Here is a 20,273-nt window from a genome sequence, read left to right as displayed (position 1 = left end):
GGTGCTTAAGGTCAGTAGGTTATAGAGTTAGAATTATTCACTTTGTTTTTGTAACGATATTGCAAGGGGATTGTAATTAAACACACCAATCGTTTACATACCTTGAATTATTTGTATATTATATTATATGTATAGGTACATACACACACATAAGGTAGGTGTGTGGTTATTGTACAGTGTGCGTATTGGTGTTTTTACACGTTTGCTCGAAGGGCAGTTGATCGTATTAACAAAAGGATAGTCGATTCGAAAGAATCGTTTATGAATTTACATTGACGAGATTTACAGACTTGAAGTGTGACCATTCTCAAAATCCAATTGCCAAACGCAAGATTTCGTATTTACTATATAATCTTTTCTTTATATTTTAAAAAAGTGAATTTTACAATTTTTCTGTGGATTCTGAAAATGTTCGAAGAACATTTGCGATACTCGCCACTGGCTTAAGTATATCTATATATGGTGCAAAATATATCCAGATCAGACGACGCTTACGGGACAGAAATAAACGATGCGGTTTCATGAGATATTAAGGGTCTCTCTAATCGCCCGATGCGTCGCTCTGTACATTGTTAACATTATAAATTAACCAAAAGTTTTATTGGCAACTCGGACTTGTATCTGATATGCACGATGCACTGACTCGTGGACACTGATAAATGCACCCCATCTCCCTCCACCTTAAACTCTCTCAATATGCAAAATAAACTCGCTCGCCCCCAAAATTCCCAGCTTAATTTATGATGATGAAGAAGAATGTCTTTTTACAGTTATTTTTTGCCAATTCTTTCGTTATTTATTGGCAAGTGATATCGCAGTATCTGGCAATAATCCACAGACTTTACAAAATTTTAAGATAAAACGGCTGTCGATAAAACTAATTTTTTAACTTATATTCTTTAACGATTTATCGTAATCTCGTAAAACGAGTGAATAACTTTTTTATATAATTTCAGCAAGCTTTATAAATTCGTATTTTACAGAATCTATGTATAACTACACACACACACACACACACACACACACACACACGTACATATTTGCTCTAGTTACAAATTTTAATAGCCTTGCCTAAGTAACTAACCGATTCACCCTTTCGTATTCATTAGTAAAAGAAACATAGTTGAAGCAATAAATTTACAACTTTCAGGCATGTTTTATCACTCGTAAGCAGTTTCTAATAATTTCTCGTAAATTTTCTCTAGCAATTTTTTGGTTTTCACCGCCATACATGCCACATATACAGGTATAAAAATTCGGTTCGACAGGCATCAAACATTCATTGTATAACGTAGCCTGATATGTGTCGCCGAGGCAAATTTTAAATAATAAAATAAGTGTTAATTTACAGGAAAAACACTGAAAAACCCGGACACCGAATTAGAACAGTTTTTGCACGTTCTCTGCCATACAGTCTACGAGATAACTCGTAAGAAACTACGAGATATCTCGTAGACTGGTAGTGAGCGTACTAAAAAATTACTGCTATACTATATATATAACTTATCGTATAATTTCAATTTATTCACAATATTTGCTATACTCCAACAATTTTTTATTAATTTTCTTGCTGGAAATTCCTGGTTTTCTTGCACTGCGTCACGATAATCTAATACTCGAATTTTCCACGAAAAAAGATTGGGCATGAGAGACAAATAGTTAGCGGATAAATAAAATATTTATAAATATACAATTTTTTGGCACGTTATAGCCGATAAAACAGAAAATCAATTAACTCTCTCTCGACCGGATAACAATTTTTTAAATCTCCTCACAGGTGTTCGAAGCCAAAAATATTTAAATTTTCTATCAGCCCTCTCAATATCGTATCCAAGTTTTCAAAATTCAAGCTCAGTTTATTTATTATTGAAATAATAATAATAATAATATCCGTAATTGTATCCTGGATGAAGAATATAAACTTTTGTGAGAGATTAAAATGAAAATTTTCTCAGTTCTTCTCACGAAAGAGAATAAGGTGATCAAGGTAAATATGTCGAGCGAAACATCTGGCAAAAGTATAGCAAAGTGAAATCTGTTATTTTGTTTAATCGAGAACTCGATAAGGATTTCAAAGGGGTCGGACGCGAATAAAGTAGAATTTACACGAACTTGTTTTCATTGTGAGTAAAGCTAGAATTATTTCCGTCCCCGAGAGGCTAAAAGTTTCAGGCGAGCGAGCAGTGGGTGCGGCGCGATTTAATTTTCACGTAGGAAATTATACACCAGGGAACAACGGCCAGAAATTACGACGTATGTACAGAAAAGCTGCGAGCTGCTGGCCGTCTCCTCTGTAGCTTTAGTACAGTATATTCTCTTACCACGAGAGTTAAGAAAATTGTTCCCTACTTGAAAATTATTTTTTATAAAAAAACTATCACTATAATAAATAAGCAAACATAGTACATGTATTAACGTTAACATGACAATTTAAAACATTTTTGCAACTGAAAGATAATTCAAAAAAGAAGCTACGAGCTGCTGACTGTCTTCTCTGTAGCATTAGTACAGTATATTTGCTTACCACGAGAGTTGAGAAAAATGTTCCCTGTTTGAAAATTAATTTTTATATAAAATTATCACTGTAATAAATAAGCAAACATAGTATATGTTTTAACGTTGACATGATAATTTAACAAATTTTTGGAACTAAAAGAAAATTCAAAAAATAAGCTACGAGCTACTATCTTCTCTATAGCATTAGTATATATAGTACATTTGCTTATCACGAGAGTTAAGAAAATCATTTCCTAGTTGAAAATGATTTTTCATAAAAAAAAAATTGTTTAATACAAAATTAATTACAGTATATATATGTTAACACTGAAATGAATTATCACGACTATTTGGCAAATTGTTCGAACTGAAAGGAAATGCAGTTTTCGTGCGGCAGAGGCTCCGCACTGGCTTTTTGAATTTGCACGCGAAATTCTTTCCACATTCGGTAAGAAAAAGCATCGCGAGATCCTTCAGGATATCTTTCAAGAGCCCTAAACTACTTTTCCATTTGCAGCTCTTCACACGAGATATATTTACATCTCATTTGTCGTGGACTTGGTGCACGCGGCGACTTCAAAGTGCTGAGAGAAAAAGGAATATGAATGGGGGGGGGGGGGGTTGATAAGAATAATGAAGGAGAACGTATAGGAGCTTTATCAGGTACCTCTATAACACATCCTTAAATATAATTTAGAAAATATTCCGAAAATCATACTCGATAACTTCCGATATTATGATTGAAACCCTTTCGTTGATACAGACTCTGTCGCAAATAATCAATTTTTATTGGAAACTTTACTCGGTGAGGATTTCAATACCTGGTCGATCGTCGTGAAGTTCTAATCTGAAAAACTATCGATAATTTTTTACGAAAGCAGCTATCATTAGGATAATGCTGTCCCCCCAAGTGGCTATGGATTTTAATCGACCTGCCATTTTCTATCAGTTAAATGATTGATAAGTGAATCGCTAAAATGTTCTATCCATCATTTATTCTCAGCAAAACGACATCCTCGAAATTGTTAATTAATTTTAAACCTCTTCGATTGAAAATGTACATACGTTATAGCGAATTAGCGAAAATAACATTGTTAGGACGAATTTGAGGTAAAAGCAGGGTGGTGGTGAGGTGTCGGTAGGAAGTGGTAGGTCTTGGGTAAATTTCGTGTAGCCACGTAAAAAAGTCGGTCATTTAATAAATCTATCAGCGTAGTTGGCGATGGACATTGAACAGAATCGAAAAAGAAAATGAGAAAGAATCCAGAACGTGCTAACGAGACATCTCGTTAAGCCCTGTCCAGCAATCCTAAAATAAATCCGTTCATATTCGTTCGCAAAATTCGCTAGAATCTTCCATTAACGTTTAACCGATATTCGAATATTAATCCATATCGGTTGCACAGACAGAAAAATACCTCCGGGATTAAAGAGGACATGCTACGATCAATCGAGTATAATTGTGTACATTTCATTAAAACGTATCCTATATTTAACCGAGAATGCTTAGCTCGTAAATTAACATCTACAGATGTAAACTCGTCGATTTTGATTCTCTTAAAAGAATCAGTATACATCAGTAATCTTCAGGCTATTTTTATAAAATGAAACTTTATACGTTTTTACGACAGACGTGAACCAGATCTGCTTTCATTTTAAACATTTGGGAACTAAAAGTCAGCTTTAAATATATATAATATTATTCAATAATGGATTGCAAGACCAAGTAGCAGCACTGAGTGCACGGGAAACATTTATAGACCGCGGATGTTTCATTTATAATGCTCGTGGCTTCCATTCTTTCAATAGCTTACGTTTCCTTTATTACGATCGAAAGATAAATACATAATAAGATTGCCCCAAGAAAAACATCCCCTACTAAATTCTATATACCTTAATTGCTAAGAAAAAAAATCATACTTCAAAATATTTCATTTCAAACGCCAATTAAAAATGGCGGAAAACTACTGAAAAATGTTCCCACATATTCGCAGTTATGAATGAAACAGTGAAAAAATTTAATACTCAAATTTAACAAAATTTTCATGCAGGATCAACTGTCAGGGGTCTGGGACATTATGGTTTGCAAATGACTCCATGGAAGCTCCTATATAGCAAGTGTTACGGTTTGGGGGATTTGCGAGAGTTGCAAATTTGGCAGGATATCGATCGCTAATAGATATCGAGCAGCTGTTTTGGGAAGGGGGCGAGTTGGTTTTAGAAGTAGTTGGCGTGTTTTACGTAGAGATGAGCATACGGGACAAGTTAGCGGTGACTAGTAGTACGAAAATGGCTAAGAGGGTTGGCGAGGGTAGCGCAGGGTTGGCCACGGAGGTATAGCCATCCCCGTTCAGGGATGGTTCGTGGGTGGAGCCAGCTTCCCTCAGGGATCCTTGATAAACGTAGATCAGCCTGTGGTCGTTGTCCCGGTCACCGATCGCCTCGTTCATATCCTCGTGGCCCCGGTGATTACCAACGTTCCTCGAGTGCTTCGGCAATTCCATATCTGAAAACATCAATGCACCATCCCCTTTAACATCCACCCCTTATAATAGCTGCTCGTCAATTATCAACGAAAATTCAAGAATTTACGCTCGCTTTATTAAAATGGAAATAGGCGAATGCTTGTGGAGCCTGAGAAAAACTCCATTTCGTATAATTGAATCATGTAACTCTATCGTTTTTAAGGGGAGGGGGGATGCTAGGGTAGCTTATCTCTAACCGCGTTTGTCGACGGAAAAATAAAGTATAAAAGGATCGTATGGAACGGACGAGCAAACAAACGTATCTTTGATACAAAATATATCGAGAATTGTGTTGTCAGAGCGTAGAAATAGTGGAGAATATTGCGAAAAGGACGACCAAACAGAGAAGCGAAAATTAATAACGTGTCTGCATTATACGATTCGTGCAGTGTGGTTTCGTTTTTCTCGTTCAAAAGTGGGAGTGAGCCGAACGTATGTATAATAATGCATATAAGAACGCACAACAACGAAAAAAAGGGGGAACAAGCCAGATGTCGCGCAAGCTGAGAATTGCTGTTAAAAGTGGCCCCAGGAAATAGAGGGGGGGGGGGATACGTGTGAGTAAAGAATATGCGAGATAAAGAAAGAGACGAAGTGTGAGTGAGAGGGGTGGGGGGGATGAAAAATGTTCCTAGTACAAGCAAGAAACTATCTGCTACTCAAGTAGAATGGGGGGGTCAGAAGTCTGTGTAGGAGAAAAGGATGAAAGTTGCGTACCAATAGCATGGCATAAAGCAGCTCGTCGAAATAGCGGTTTAGCACTGATAATACTCGGTGGTGGACTTTTATCGATCATGCCTGGCAACAGATGCGGCTGGACCAATTTTCCGCAGCGTTTTGTCTGCAGACCGGCTGATAAACGATAACTAATAAGCGACGAGGGACGAGGAGTGGAAAATGAAGGGTATGGACGGACACAAGTAGAAAAAGTACGAGAGAATTTGCAGTGAGAATTTTGAGATGAATATAGTTTTTTTGTGGATCTCGAGCAATTTTCAGCAGCATTTTGTCCACGAGTTAGCTAATAAACGATAACTGATAAGCGAGGGAGGACGAGGAGTGGAAAATGAAGGGTATGGACGGACACAAGTAGAAAAAGTACGAAAGAATTTGCAGTGAGAATTTTAAAATGAATACAGCTTTATTTTAGGATCCGGAGCAATTTTTTTAGCAGTATTTTGCCCACGGATCAGCTAATAAACGGTAATTAATAAGCGAGGAGGGGGGGGGGGGGTCGAGAAGTGGAAAATGAAGGGTATGGTCGGACACAAGTAGAAAAAGTACGAAAGAATTTGCAGTGAGAATTTTAAATATGGTTTTTTTTTTGGATCTCGATCAATTTTCATCAGCATTTTGTCCACGAATCAGCTAATAAACGATAAATAATAAGTGATAAGAGTCGACAAGTAGAAAGAGAAGGCTATGATCAGACAAGGGAAAGATTAGTGAGAATTTAGAGACTAATACAGTTTTGCTTGAAAAACGAATGAAAGGGTGAAACGTCGTTATGTTTCAGGCTGATTTCGACTCGGGACGTGGCTTTTCGAGCCCTCTCCGTTTATGGCGTCGTTTTAACGGTTAATCCCCGAGCTTATCCGATCGCGTGACTTTAACGAGAAGTTGGAGCACGCCGCGGCGCGACCAGGCAGTCGGATGTATGTCTGCACGGATAACTGGAGGAAGATAGGGCTGTTAGGATGAGCTGAAAGGAAGAGGCTACAAGGGACTCTTTGGGACTGCCGGGGGCAAGTTTTCGAGTGCAAGGAGGTGAAAGGGCTTGTCATGCAGTGGTAAAGCCTCGTCGTTAAGCCGCAGAAAGCGTGCCGCGCTACCGCCTCGACGTTCTCCTGCACCAACGTGAATCCATTGCAGCTCGAATCTGCATCGATCAAATCTCCCCCCCCCCCTTTCCCTATCCCCCGCCACCTTTTGCGAGCCTCGACCCAGCTCCTCCGGTTTTACCGCCCTTACTTTTAACGCGATTAATTAATGAACGCAGCGCACAGCTCGTATCTCTCTACAGATTATTTAGCTTTTCAATCAAGTGGCTAATTAAAGGATCCTTTATTAAGCAAACTTTTCGCCACGCTAAAAAACCATGCGAAAGTTTTGAAGATTAATCCGACGACGCCTATTAATCGCGCATATAACGAGATAAACCTAAAGCGCGTTAATTTTTAGTCCGTGCGATTTTTCAATTTCAATTCTAATTTAATTTTTTATAGAAACGAGCACGGTTTGCCCCCGGCAAACTTTGTTTTTCATCAGTGAAAAATGTCAAAAGGAACGCGCGTATACGCGAGCAATATGTTATTCATGTGAAAAACTAAAGTCGTCGGTTGTAAATTATTGCGTCTGTGCGGTTGTAGATCGTAATCGTTCCTATTGTAAATGTCTGCAAAAATGCAGCTTTTACAAGTTTACCTACGTGCTCGAACTTCAACGCATAATTTAACCCCTCTCTAGTATATTTTCGTCTCTCTCTCTCTCTCTCTCTCTCTCTCTCTCGATTCATCTCCACCCCTACCCCTCCATAGCCCGTAGCTCGTTATTTTTATACCGAGAATTAAATATTAAAAATAACAGAGCAAAAATTGAATAAAATAAAACGCATTGCGAATGGATTTTTATCGGATCAGAACATATATAATTGTTACATTACAATGCTGGAATATTGCAGAGAATATACGTTCGGTTATATTTTTCGCTTTGCAAACGCGGAATACAGTAGCAAGCCCATTGGTCGCCCCATTTTTCATGCTGCCACATTTGATTAAAATTCGAAAAATAATAATAAATTTACAGACACGTTTACCGAATATATAAAATTGCGCATTCTACGTTATCGATTAATCAACGCGAAGCGGATCGATGGGCATCATTAATTGATTTTTGTTGCACGCAAATTTAAATTCCTAGTGCGTTTTGCGCGTAAGTTTAAATATAATTGGAAATTTGTACTTTGATGTAACTAAGAAATTCATTTTAGAGAGCAGGGGAGAGGGTTGCAGTGGAGTAACGCAAGATTTCTCCGGCGAGAAAGCTTTTTAGTTGTGGGGGAATCACCAAGGCTTACATGCAGTTTTTATTTCTCTGCGACGAACGATAGACGATAAGGGAGGGGTGAAGTGGCAAAAGGATGTAGGTAAAAAATAAAATAAGAAAAGAGACACATTTTGAGAGTGGCGTTCTCGGCAAACATGTACCGTCTTTATTATCCCACAGCCACCAGGAGAAATTGTATTCATCTCCAAACATATATAGGGATGCCTGACAAAGTCGCGAACTTGCAAAGCCTACCGTAGTAGACTTTAGAACTGTTTCTTCTCTTATCAAACCGGTTCGTGTGGCTGGAACAGCCTAGGGGTGGGAAAGGGGTGCACAACTCACCGTAAAGTCGAATGTTGCTCTCTGCATCTCCGATGGAGTTCTTCGAAATGCACTTGTAACCTCCGAAATCCTGCTTTTGAAGGTTCATGATCACCAGCTTCATTTGTATGCTGTATACCGACGTTGTCTCCTCAGACATGTGATACTTACTGTTGCTGATTATCATCCCCCCTGAAAGTCAAACACTTGCTACTTGAAACGATGGTTATTCGTTTAAGATATTTTTTGCTTTTTTTTGTTAATTTCTTTTTTAATTAATTCTTAGTAGATTTGGGGTATGTTAATGCGTGTAGTCATGAGCGGTACACGGGTTGATTTTATTTATAAGCAATTCACGATTTTAATTCTTAGATGAAGAAGTGGCAGGTTTGTTTGTTGCATGTTTCATGCATTATATCCAGGGCATATATCCATGAAGTCGATTTAATCTTACCTGATTCGCGAATCCAGTAATTAATAGCCCTAGGCGATGCCTCCACGTTACAGAGTAACGTAACGTTAGTTCCAGTTGGTGCACCTACTAGTTGATTTGGTACTTCTATCATGGGGTGAACTGTAAATCAACGTAATATTTCACCTTAACGCACATCTCTACGAATAAACCAATTTTCTCTACTTTTAAAAATTGCAGAATTAAACCGAGCAAAAATTTGTCCACAAAAAATCTAAATTGACCCATTAATTACTAGTTTTTCACCACTGATTAATGCGTAGTAGTTTTGGAAAGTAAAATTTTTCTTTGAACCAAGAAATCTCTATTGTTTAAATAAACCTTGTTTAGTACAGTAAAATCGATTTGATATTTATTAGAAGAAATTTTGTAGGTCAATGCTGTCAATGATCCTGAATACAATATGGAAAAATATTATGTGGGCTAAGTTTCATATGATAAATTTCAATCGCCTTATGTAAAGCCGCATGAATTTCCGCGGAGTCTCGCACGAGCAATTAACTAGCTCGCGGGTAGTTTAAATGCTAAATGCTAATGAAACAGGATACACCTGACAAACTGTCCTTCAATGAAAACTCGTCGTTCATCGTTTCAAATATTGTAAGCAGCTTTGCCTGAGCAGCTTATGGTTTACCATTTCCCATGTCAGGTTACGATTTTTCCTAGCAAATTGCACAAATTTTATTTTTGATTTGACCTAAATCTAAGAACTACGAAATATTCAGCAAATATTATACAAATTTTGTAACTATAATAGACTTTGGAGATTATTTTTGTTTAATATTATTGTTTAAAATTGTTTAAAAATGGTAAACAAGAGTATAAAATATTTACAAAATCTGTAAATATGAACAAAGGGGGGTTCTTGTTATTCAGATACATTCGTCAGATGGGAAAGTTGCAAGCAGCAGACTTTCGACGTCGTGGCAATTCCAGCCAAACAATTACAAAATTCAATTACACTTTTGGCCCGTTAATTTGAGCATCTAGCGTAGATTGCAGAACGTGGCCAGAATCGCGCGTCACCAAATAAATATTCAGTCTGGCCACACTGGTACGAGATACATCGCCATGTTGGATTGATTTACGGTCATCCCAATGGCTTTAACACGATAGCTTGAAAGTATTAATTGCTATCATGTATACATACACATATGCAGGTATATGTCTTAGGTGTATACATACAGGGCGTGTGGAAAATTTTGAAGATGGTTATATATCTTATAAAATCGTTAGTTTTTTTTAGATATTCTGTCTTTTCCAGATTTTTTGTACACCTTGTATACATACAAAATATATATCACTCTTTCTTTTCCAAACCAACATTTCTCTCTCCTATTCTAAAGTTTATTTTTTTTGTAACAGGAAACAAAGCCTGAAGCAAATTGAGGTTATGCTGGTAACAATGGAAGTTCACAATCAAATACCCATGAAGAGTCGTAGAAAAATCTACAAATCAACCTCTATTACGTTAAACTACGGTATATATAGACACATGCCTACCCATAAATCTGTTTCGATGATCACAAAAAACTTGGTGAAATTCTACTGAAATAAACCACCCAGTAAAAAGTATTCCGAACATTTTTCTAGAGATATAGTGTCCTCAACTTCAGCATTAAATTTGTTCGCTTCATTTAACCAATAATATTAAAAAACATAATTTTTTTATTTGCTTTTATCATTTATAGTTTTACAAAAAAATGTAATCGATGCTCCAAGACTGGAACGATTAATTTTTAATACCTTAGCCTAGATTTTCTGCGTTGCTATCCAAGATTTGGTTTATTTATTAAAAAATAATCAATTAATAATAGTTTTTAAGCCTATAGATAGTACATTTTTTACCTACTATTAAATTTTTATTTAAGTAGGAAGGATAACGTATATAGGAATGTGTCAATGATTTATTTTGGAGGGTGAGTTGGAAGGGTGGAAGAAAAATTGGATAAAGTTTTTTAATGGATTGGGGGGTTGAAGAGTATAAAGTGGTTAAAGTCCAGTGAAACGTTGGCTGTTTCTTGTCTTAAGAAAGTACCAAGTAGCGATTGCATTAATAAATGTACATGAAACATGTATGTGTGTGTGTGGGTTGGAAAGCCCCTATATACCACTCTTAACCAGCCATTAAATCTTTCAAGTCGTTAAGAGGTTGTTCCTGATTTCCAAGCTTCAGTACTGTCCCTTGCCAGAACGCGAGCTCTGGCGTCGATTGGTTTTGCAACTACTCGAGTGAATTTAGATGCTGAGAAAATTGCCGTTTCAACAAAAAGTTTGTCTTATCGCAGAATTACTCCGTTCTAATTAAGCAACTTTGATTACTCTAAACAATTCTACCGAGTATTCGAAATTCAATATTATAACGGGCGATATTTTTCTAAATTAAAGATAGCTTTCTCCTATTTTTAATTAAAAAAGCCATTCATCCCGGTTTGTTGATTCTCATTACTTTTCCAGGTTATTGTTATTTCTAATAATTGACGTTATTATTGACTGAGATTTGGACCACCCAAAAGTCCGGCTTTACTGCGTCAGTAGTAAACTTTTAAATGTGTCTCTCTTGTGTGTTCATTATTTTATCCTTTCCATTTAGAAGAAAAACAATCAACTTTTTAGCAATAACGCAATTTTATTGACACGCGACTGGAAATATAAAGCTCCTATAACTCGCTCTTCAAATGACAAGAGGGAAATCCGATGAGAAGATAGAAATGAAATTGTTAAACAACGAATAGCAGAATTTTGTGGAAAGAGTTGGTATATGATCTTTTGAAACTTTTCAAGAAAGCCTCTTCAAGTTTCAAGAAGAACCCTTCTGACATTATCGCTTTGGCCTAATTATTATATTCTTTCATCTTCCTCTCAACAACCTCTTACTGTCATTCATTATTTCGAATTGCAATTAGTCTCCAGATTTTCTAATAATAAATTAATAAAGTACATAAATTATTCACAGAGTTAGGAGACGAAACTGATATTCACTCGAAATCTCGGTTAATAAAGAACTAACATTTGCAGTAGAGGTGAAAAGTGCTGAAAGTTAATTAACACCGATAATTGAAAGTGGAAAATGTTTAATTTTTTAGAGGCTCGTAGAAAATTCCTTAGAAATTTTTATCAGTTAGGACGAATCCAGGAGAGGATTTTGTGGGAAAGAGAGAAATATTGAAAATCCTGTAATAGGTTTTTGGGTCAACTCGCTGGGGTGTGAGCTGCGGTTCGGCCTCGGTAAGGGTTGAAAAAGTGAATCCTGCAGGAGCAAAGGCTAGGACTTGATGTTTCTGCTGTGATAAGATAACACTTGATCCTCTCCCGTGCAGCTACTTCTTGGAATACTCCCCTCGCCCATTACGACCTCCTTCCATTAACTATTTTTCTCAGATTCCGATCTTTCTCTCGCACGTTTCCTCATCGCATTATAAATTTCTATTTATAAAAATCCCACGTTATTTTGATAAAATGCGAAAAATAGTAGAGAAACGATTTATATCGATCAAGTTTTTAATTAAAAATTAATTTATCAAATATCGCACGGTAAACAGCTTTTGTTTGGAGATTTTAAAGAGGAGGGACTAATATTTGCTAAATTTTCAATTCAAACCGACTGATTGGTTCTGGTCAGAAAGTTGAAACAAAAACGATGAATCATTTTCACATCCAATTATCGAGTTGAATGAAAGGATTGAATTAAATATCTAGAAGGGTGAGTGTTCCTAATTCAGCAGTTTAAGGTGTAATGGGAGAGGGTAGTTGGGGGGTGGGGGAGGTTCAAGGAGAAATAAAGAGTTTCCTTGGTTGGTATCTGGCGAACACGGTCCGAAGGTATCGAATAAATCATTTAAATTGGAGGAAAGAGAAATCCTTGGATAATAGCTCGGAATCCCGCAAAAAGCTATCCGATCCGATTGCGGCGAGATGAAATAATCCTGTAAATGTGTGGGAAGATGGTGAGAAACGAGGCAAGACTGACCAGGGTGAAGACGCTGTGGTTCTTGCGAGAGGAGCCAGGACACGTTTCAAGATGCATATATACGTTTCTCCTTTTCGTCTGGAGAACCTACGATTTGAAGCTTCCCCCCTCCCCCCTCCCCCCTCTCTAAAGAGTCCTCTTTTCATCCCGAACGATCCTGCTATCTGATAAACCTCATCTCACAAACCTACAACTTCCGGCTGCTCCAAGTTTCACAGCAATTTGCCCTTCGGATACCGAAACAGCTGCATAAATCACTCTGGACCCGCGATCTGTTGAAGTTTATCTTCTAAACTGTTTCGACTCAGTGAGTTATTAAAAGCAATTATTATTCAAATAGAAATGCTGCTGAAATGACGATTAAATTTGAGAAGCAAGTAGCACGAATGTATAGGATTCCTTGTGATCATTGACACTATAGTAGCAGAATAAGGACTCACAAGATATATAAAATTTCCAAAGAAGAATAACCTGCAATCAGGGTTCAACTCGTCGATATAAATGAAACCACAAACTCTATCCTTCATCTTCACTCACTTTAATTCATATATAGCTTCATTAAATTCTCTTCCCATGAACTTTGCTTTCAAGCATAATATTAATATCTGTTAATTATTAATTAGTATTTCTTTAATTGGTATCTTGACAAAAAAAGCGAATATTTTTTTCAGAATATTGCAACCACAGTTAAAAGTAAGCATGACGATTGCAAAGCTTGGTAGGTATATCAGGCCCAAGTGTACTTTTATTTTATTCCTCTCTCTCTCTCTCCCTCCCCCCCTCTCGCTCTGCTCCGTTAGCACGTATCCTTGGAAAGAAGTAGCGCAGCAGTTCACGTTGTTATTTAAACAGTATTTCACCCGAACTCATTCTCTCTCTCTCTCTCTCTCTCTCTCTCTTGCAACTCCTGAGAAGCGTGGAGCGCTTTCTTTTACCATGGCCAAATTATGCAAAGGAGACGATGGCTATCTCCAGGATAGCGTTGCCTCACCTTCTTCGGCAAGCCCTCCCCGTGTATCCCATTGAAACGAACCGGCCTTTAAGCCTGCTTGCGCCTGGATAATACCCTTATAGCATAGAGTTTTCACTTTACACCAAAGATCCCTTTGCCTTTTCGGCAACGCCACTTTATTAGCTCTAACCTACCACCTAAACTCACCCTTCCAACTTGCCGGCATGGCCACTTTGCCAACTTCTCTCCTTAATTAAATATTCCCTTTTTTCCCAAATTCACCCTACGGAAATCGCTCGATCACTCGAGTGGATTTATAAATCTACGAGAAACTCTCGAATCCATTAGAAGATTCCTACAAGCTTTTTTTTTATACAACCACGCGCGAGTTCTTGTATAATGGAAAACGATTCGTGGCTTATCGCGGTTAGACTAAAGGATACTGGAGGGTCGATTGTATTGAAAAAATTAATTAATAGCTCGTTCAAAGCATACTTCGAGGCTTTCCATTCACTTTACTCGGTGTTATTAGGTTAGTGGATTTTTTATACTATTTTATGCTCACAGGTGATATGCAGCATCATTCTTTTGCTAACTGTAGGAGGCACTCCGTTACTAGCGATACACAGGTACGTTCCCATCTCGCTCCTAGTTATGTGAGACAGGTTCAGGACTTCCCCATCCACGCTGGATACTGGGTAATTAGAAAAACAATTATCGTTAGAATATTATTGTTTAAAATTGATAAAAAATATAATAAAAAAAGATAGACAAAGGTAAAGTTAGAAAAATATTTAGAAATTGCAAATCTATGCCGGTGTGTTAGTACACATCTAGCTCAAGAAAGTGGAGTAGCTAAATAATTTAAGAGTGATCTACAGTAGTATAACCTTACGTTTTGTTTTGCCACCAGAATTACCACTGCGAGCAATTATATCGTTGCCATCTTCTCTTCGCCAGACGATGTTTGGTTTGGGATAACCTCGAGCTTTGCAGACCAATTTTGCAGATCCACCTTCGGGTACCATCAAATCGCTCGTCGTCTCCTCGGACATTATGTCCGGTGGTATCACTACTTCCAGGAAGGCACTCTGCAAAGCGCAGGCATAATTGATCGAAAGCACATACAAATTGAATCTGAATACTCTTCGTGACCAACTAGCTCAGCATTCATAATGCATTCGTGCTTGTAATTGAGACACACAGGTGCACGAGCACTGAACAGTTTAATCCACCAAAGTGTATCCATTAGACAAATTTTAGCCTAATAATAGAGCATATTTACTATCGAGTCTTTTGGCTCTCAAGAGGCTTTCATTCCACCACGATTTTTCAGCGAGTGGACAATCACTTACTTGGCTCTTCACAGGATCCGTGTTGATCTGGCACATATACAGTCCTCGATCCTCCCTTTGTGCCCCTTTAATGCTGAGCGTCCACGTATTCTGGTCGCTGTGCGTCACTGAGAGGCGGCCGGGGTTCGTGATCACGTGCTCGTGAATCGCCAGAATCGCTTTAGTGTCCGCCTTGATCCACGCCACCTGGCCTCACAAACCCATTTCTCAGTTTATCGCAATATCAGCAAACTCGCTTATAAAATATTTCGCGAATCTGTTGCAGCTCCCTCCCCCCCCCCCCTCAGTTCTCTATCTTACCTCTCTCTTTCTAGAAATACCACCCCAAAACATCCCTATATTAGCTAAACCACGATCCTACGAATTGCAGTACCTGATATGTATATATAATTAATTTTGTAGGATGTATGATATCTCCTCGATTATTTCACTTGTCTGATAAATTTTACCACTATACCACTCGACTCTAAGGGTTTTTCTCTCCATTCACGGAAAGAGACAGTTGCGCAACATCACCTCGTTCATTACGCAATTTCCATCTTACCTTTCGTTGATCCACGTCAACAGGAGGACACAAATACGAACGCACACGCTCTAAACTCGTGAGAGGTTTCTTATTTATACCTTCTGTAGCTTTAAAGTGCACAATGTTATTATTGTTACATTATCCAGTGAAAAAATCGTGGCGCGAAAGAGAAAAAGCTGGAATGGAACCGTCACTGGTTAGATAGCTCGGTTTCGCATATACATGCATATACACATACGTATACAATATTGGCTCGAAATAGAAGCCTCGAGCATGTCGAATATCTGACCCCGCGTCACTGAGAAAGGCTATTTATCAAGCAACAAAAGAGGTATGCGTTTCTTATCGATATCTCGAGGAGTGTATGGGGAAGAGGAAATAAATAGAGAGAAGAGAGCGAAACGATAGTGAAAGAAGAAAGACAGCTGAAGGTGGATGAAAAAGGGCCAGAACAGGGAGAAGAAAGTGTTTGGTAGTGACGGCTTTTTGAGTGCCTCCACTTATAATACATTATACGGGGATGCTAACCCCTTTCTATCACCCTCGGCCCCAACCCTCTTCATCCACCGGAAACGACCTCTCGGAGAACCGAAAAAGACTCAGCACGACAGATGCTTGCGACTCTGAAACATTTATTCCACTTTGCTTTTTCAAACCACCCTCTGTTACCCCTCGACCCACTTCGTAGCCCGATACATTGTGCAATGATTAATTGCATCCCCTTGCTTACCCATAAAACACTTTGACTGGGACAAGCGCGATTTGCCCAATCGCATTGAAGCCCTTGAGAATTAAATTAATGATTTCGCGACTTTTGAATTTCGAAAGAAAGAAGAATGGAAAAAATGTGTGGCTGTTGAAAAATCAGCACCGTGTCCACTGATTTTTCCAGATTTTTTTTCTTCGATTCGGCCTTGGGAAATTCTTTAAATCCGTATAATATTTTTAGCAACGATTCTATTGAGCTGATTATCCTTCGTTCTAAAAGAATTAGGGGTTGAATAAGGTTTTGATTTTCCAGTGTCTTAGAAGGGACTTGCGGATCGAGTTTTTCCTTATTTTCGTTTAAGGGGTTAAGGAAGGTTTTGGGTAGACCTGTGAGCGGGAGGAACGGGAGGATGATATCGCGTGCCCTTTAAGCCGGGGGTCTCTCATTGTGCTGTAAATTTGCGCGGCTGCCAACACACACGAGACTCGGCGCTTGTCGCTTGATATTGGAAGCGTCAGAATTTCCTGGGCGTCGTATACCGCATTTTCCGCTTTGAGACCCAATGAAGATCCCTGTCCAATGGCAGGAGGACGGTTTGATTTCATTCGTCGCCTGGCAGCCCCAACGACGCCTTTCATGCAGGATTTACCGACGTCGTACATCTGGTTATTGACATTATATAATCAACTTTCTTTATCTCGTCCATTCGTCATCGAGCCAAAGCTCATCGCGATGAAAACTTCATCTAATGACGAGAGGAAAGTCACCGATTTTTAATAATAATAAATAAAACCTTCAAACACGTTGTTTATTTCTCGGTACAACTCTGAAGATTTCATATAATAAGTGCTATATTTATCCACGATTGTAGATTTGGTAGTTTCGTGCCAAGTAGTAAAACTGTAGTACAAGTCAGCCAGGTCAGATTTTTATAAAATTTTTTGTAGCCACATTCGAATCGAATTATACACGAAGAAATTCAGCAGGATTATCGGGAGGTAATTGACGTGTACGTTTTAAGAAATATCGAGGAAGCTAGAGTGGGAAAATTTATGAGAAATTTGGTCCAGTGTGGTTTGGAGTAATTTAAATATGGCCTATGTATCTCTTGTAGGATTTTTCTGTGGTTGGGGGCAGGGGGAGGGGGGGGGGGGGACCGGCAAAGAAGTAAAGGAAACGATAAAGGTAAGGAGATGCGAGGAAGACCGAGTGACTGGGTGGGTAAATAGGGGTGGTTGGGAGGTTAGTCAGATATAATATCACACTAGGCACAGCTATCTCTCGTCGGCTCCATTCTCGAGCCTCTTTCATATGCAAAACCGTCGGCGGTGCTCCATTGTGGTGCATTGTGAGATCAGGTGCCTCGCCGGTCCAGTCTACCACAGCTCGTTTATTTCTCACCAAACCCCTCCGATCCAACCGCCAAGCACCCTAGCATTTATACACCATCCTTTCCTTTTTATCTCTCGACTTTACGTTGTTAAGCTCCTTTCAACAATTCTCACGTAAATGGATAACCTTGCTAATTAAAAGCTAGACCCTCATCTCATCGCAAAGCTCAGCTTGTAAAGCTCCAAAATTACAAGTTAGAAAAACGCTCTCTTGTCAAGCGAGCTAAATAAATATGGAGGGTGTACACACTATATATGTATTCTTTGATGATAACTCGTGCTGTCCTCCCTTCGAGGCGCACGAGAAAAACAATATTTTATTTTGAATTTGGAGCTACTTTGTAGTTTTATAAGCTTTTCGGATAAAGTTAAATGGACAAACTGGCTAATTAAAAGTTTCGGTCCCACCACGAGGCCTCTTGTTTCCTGAGAATTCACCCCTTACCTCCTTCCAGGAAATTCCTTTTCGCTCTACGCCACGATTTTATGGCCTGGACACCAGGTGTTTCCACACTAGCAAACTGCTCTTTTTCACTATTTTCCTTTGCTCCATTTTCCCCCTCCCTTCGGCCTTTTGCACTCGGCTTTTGATAAGAGCAACGGTTCTCTGAAGGTGTACTTAGCATTCTCATCTTTTTCTCTGCTTGAATCACGTAAGCTAATTTTACACAACCAAATCGTTACTTTACGAGCTCACTACTACAGTCACGTTGAGCTCAACATATTTGCCTGAATTCTTCGTGAGGCGTTCGGTGGATTAGGAGAAAGATATAGAAATTTAATAAACCAATCGAAGTCATAAACTTGATTAATCAACTGTTGAGCCTTGGCGATAAAGATACTCTGGTCTAGTAGCTTTAATAATGTATTTCATGAAAAGTTTTAAACGCTTTTTCATGCCTGTCTTAGAAATTATGATAGAGTTTAATGTGGGAAAATATGGCGGCCAGCTACAGAGAAACGCACTCACTCCAACACATTTACAGATGGCCCGATTAACCCAATGCGTTGAGTGTAACAAGAGCACATAACGGAAAGCTTATGCCACGTGTACAAGTGAAAAATTTTCTACACTTTTTTTCACGCACGACCACTGATGAAAGTAATCTCACGAGTTTCGTGGATAAAAACGTCTAGATAGAGCGAATTAATTTCAACCTAGCAAAAAAGTTGTTGATGAATAAAATAGGCTGATATACGAAGAGGAATAAATGTAAAACATTAAAAACGTTACACGATTACCCTCTTACGAAATTGTCCAGATTGAAGTGGAAAATTTCAGCACAAAAAGCTTTTGAGCTCTTAGAAATAATTTTACTGCTCTTTTAAGATTTTATTCGTTTGTCCACTTTTCCTAAAGTCTCAATATGTATAAGATTTTATTAAAATTAAGCATTTTATCCTTAAATGTAATTTGTTTTTACTTTTTACTATTTTGTAATGTTAATGTCGCAATGCTGCATATCTAATTGGTTCAAACAGATCAATTTGTTTAATTTTTTAAATAACTCAATAGAAATCTATTCGCTTGAATAGAATTTTGATGGTGAGTCTCTCTAAGGCTCTAAGTCTAAGGGTCTACGTATAATCGATTAAACATGTCATTCATTTCAGGAACTATTTGGCACCTAGTATGTCCCTAACCAATCTAAATGCTAATATTAGGTTATTAGTTTTTTTCTTATTTAACTAGGTTAATGCTTATTCAAAAACATGCTCATGCAACCTGGAATTCCTGTCATTATCAATTCATGCATCGTGGCATGCCTCGTATCTACAAGGTGAAACGTCCAAAGCAGCCGCAGCCCCAAATCACCTTTTCATCTTTAAAAATAATCTCTCAAAAAATAAATAAAATAAAATCCAACGAATTCAAACAATCGCTTTTCCTTCAAAAGATATAAAAAAAATATACACACACACACACAAAACTTTGCAAATTAAATTACCTTTATATCGATCTATTTTTATAAACGAAACAATAATTTGGATGACTGCTTCTGGAGCATCTCACTTTGTAGATAGAAATTTCGTGATATGCTCAAACAATGTATCGAATACAGCTTGAATATTGCAACTCGTCAATTAATCAGGGCGCATAGCAGATATTTCAATATATCGTGTGCCTAATCTCGACTCGATGCAACTTGTACATAATAATATTTCATCTCACGAACAATCAACCCCAAGTGGGTGTATATATACATTAGAAACAGGCATATGTGCGGTAAATTGTGCATTCGCGTTCTCAAGCCTTCTAATGCAGTGATTACTTCCTCTCTCTCTCTTTTCTTATTTCTCAGCAAATTATTTTCACGAATTGTTTCGTGATTACTAACTTATCGCTGCAAATGAATCATGTGTTACTTCAACTATCCATCTCCTCACTTGTGGAACGTACAGTTTATTAACAACTAATTCATTGGAGTATACTCTAAGAAAAAATAATTTAAATTCTTCTACGAAATAATTCTGTATTCGAGACATTTGATATTAGATTACTGCAGT

General features: G+C 38.0%; 1 protein-coding gene across 2 annotated transcripts in view; it reads right to left on the bottom strand.

Moving 5' to 3' along the window:
* Positions 1–3,054: 3,054 nt before the first annotated feature.
* Positions 3,055–20,273, bottom strand: part of LOC136775453 (lachesin-like) — an 85,961-nt gene continuing 68,742 nt past the window's right edge. For both annotated transcript variants that reach the window (XM_066730238.1, XM_066730247.1), the window contains exons 5-10: positions 15,140–15,325; positions 14,680–14,875; positions 14,350–14,478; positions 8,845–8,964; positions 8,412–8,582; positions 3,055–5,002 (exon numbers count right to left, since the gene is read on the bottom strand). In XM_066730238.1, coding sequence (XP_066586335.1) covers positions 4,734–5,002; positions 8,412–8,582; positions 8,845–8,964; positions 14,350–14,478; positions 14,680–14,875; positions 15,140–15,325 — 1,071 coding nt within the window. In that variant the 3' untranslated portion in view covers positions 3,055–4,733. The remainder of the gene's footprint in view (positions 5,003–8,411; positions 8,583–8,844; positions 8,965–14,349; positions 14,479–14,679; positions 14,876–15,139; positions 15,326–20,273) is intronic.

This window comes from Prorops nasuta, unplaced genomic scaffold (assembly GCF_024137725.1).
Source record: "Prorops nasuta isolate Cenicafe-Biocafe unplaced genomic scaffold, Cenicafe_Pnas_1.2 PNAS00002, whole genome shotgun sequence".
NCBI lineage: Eukaryota > Metazoa > Arthropoda > Insecta > Hymenoptera > Bethylidae > Prorops > Prorops nasuta.
This window is presented reverse-complemented; position numbering and strand designations above follow the sequence as displayed.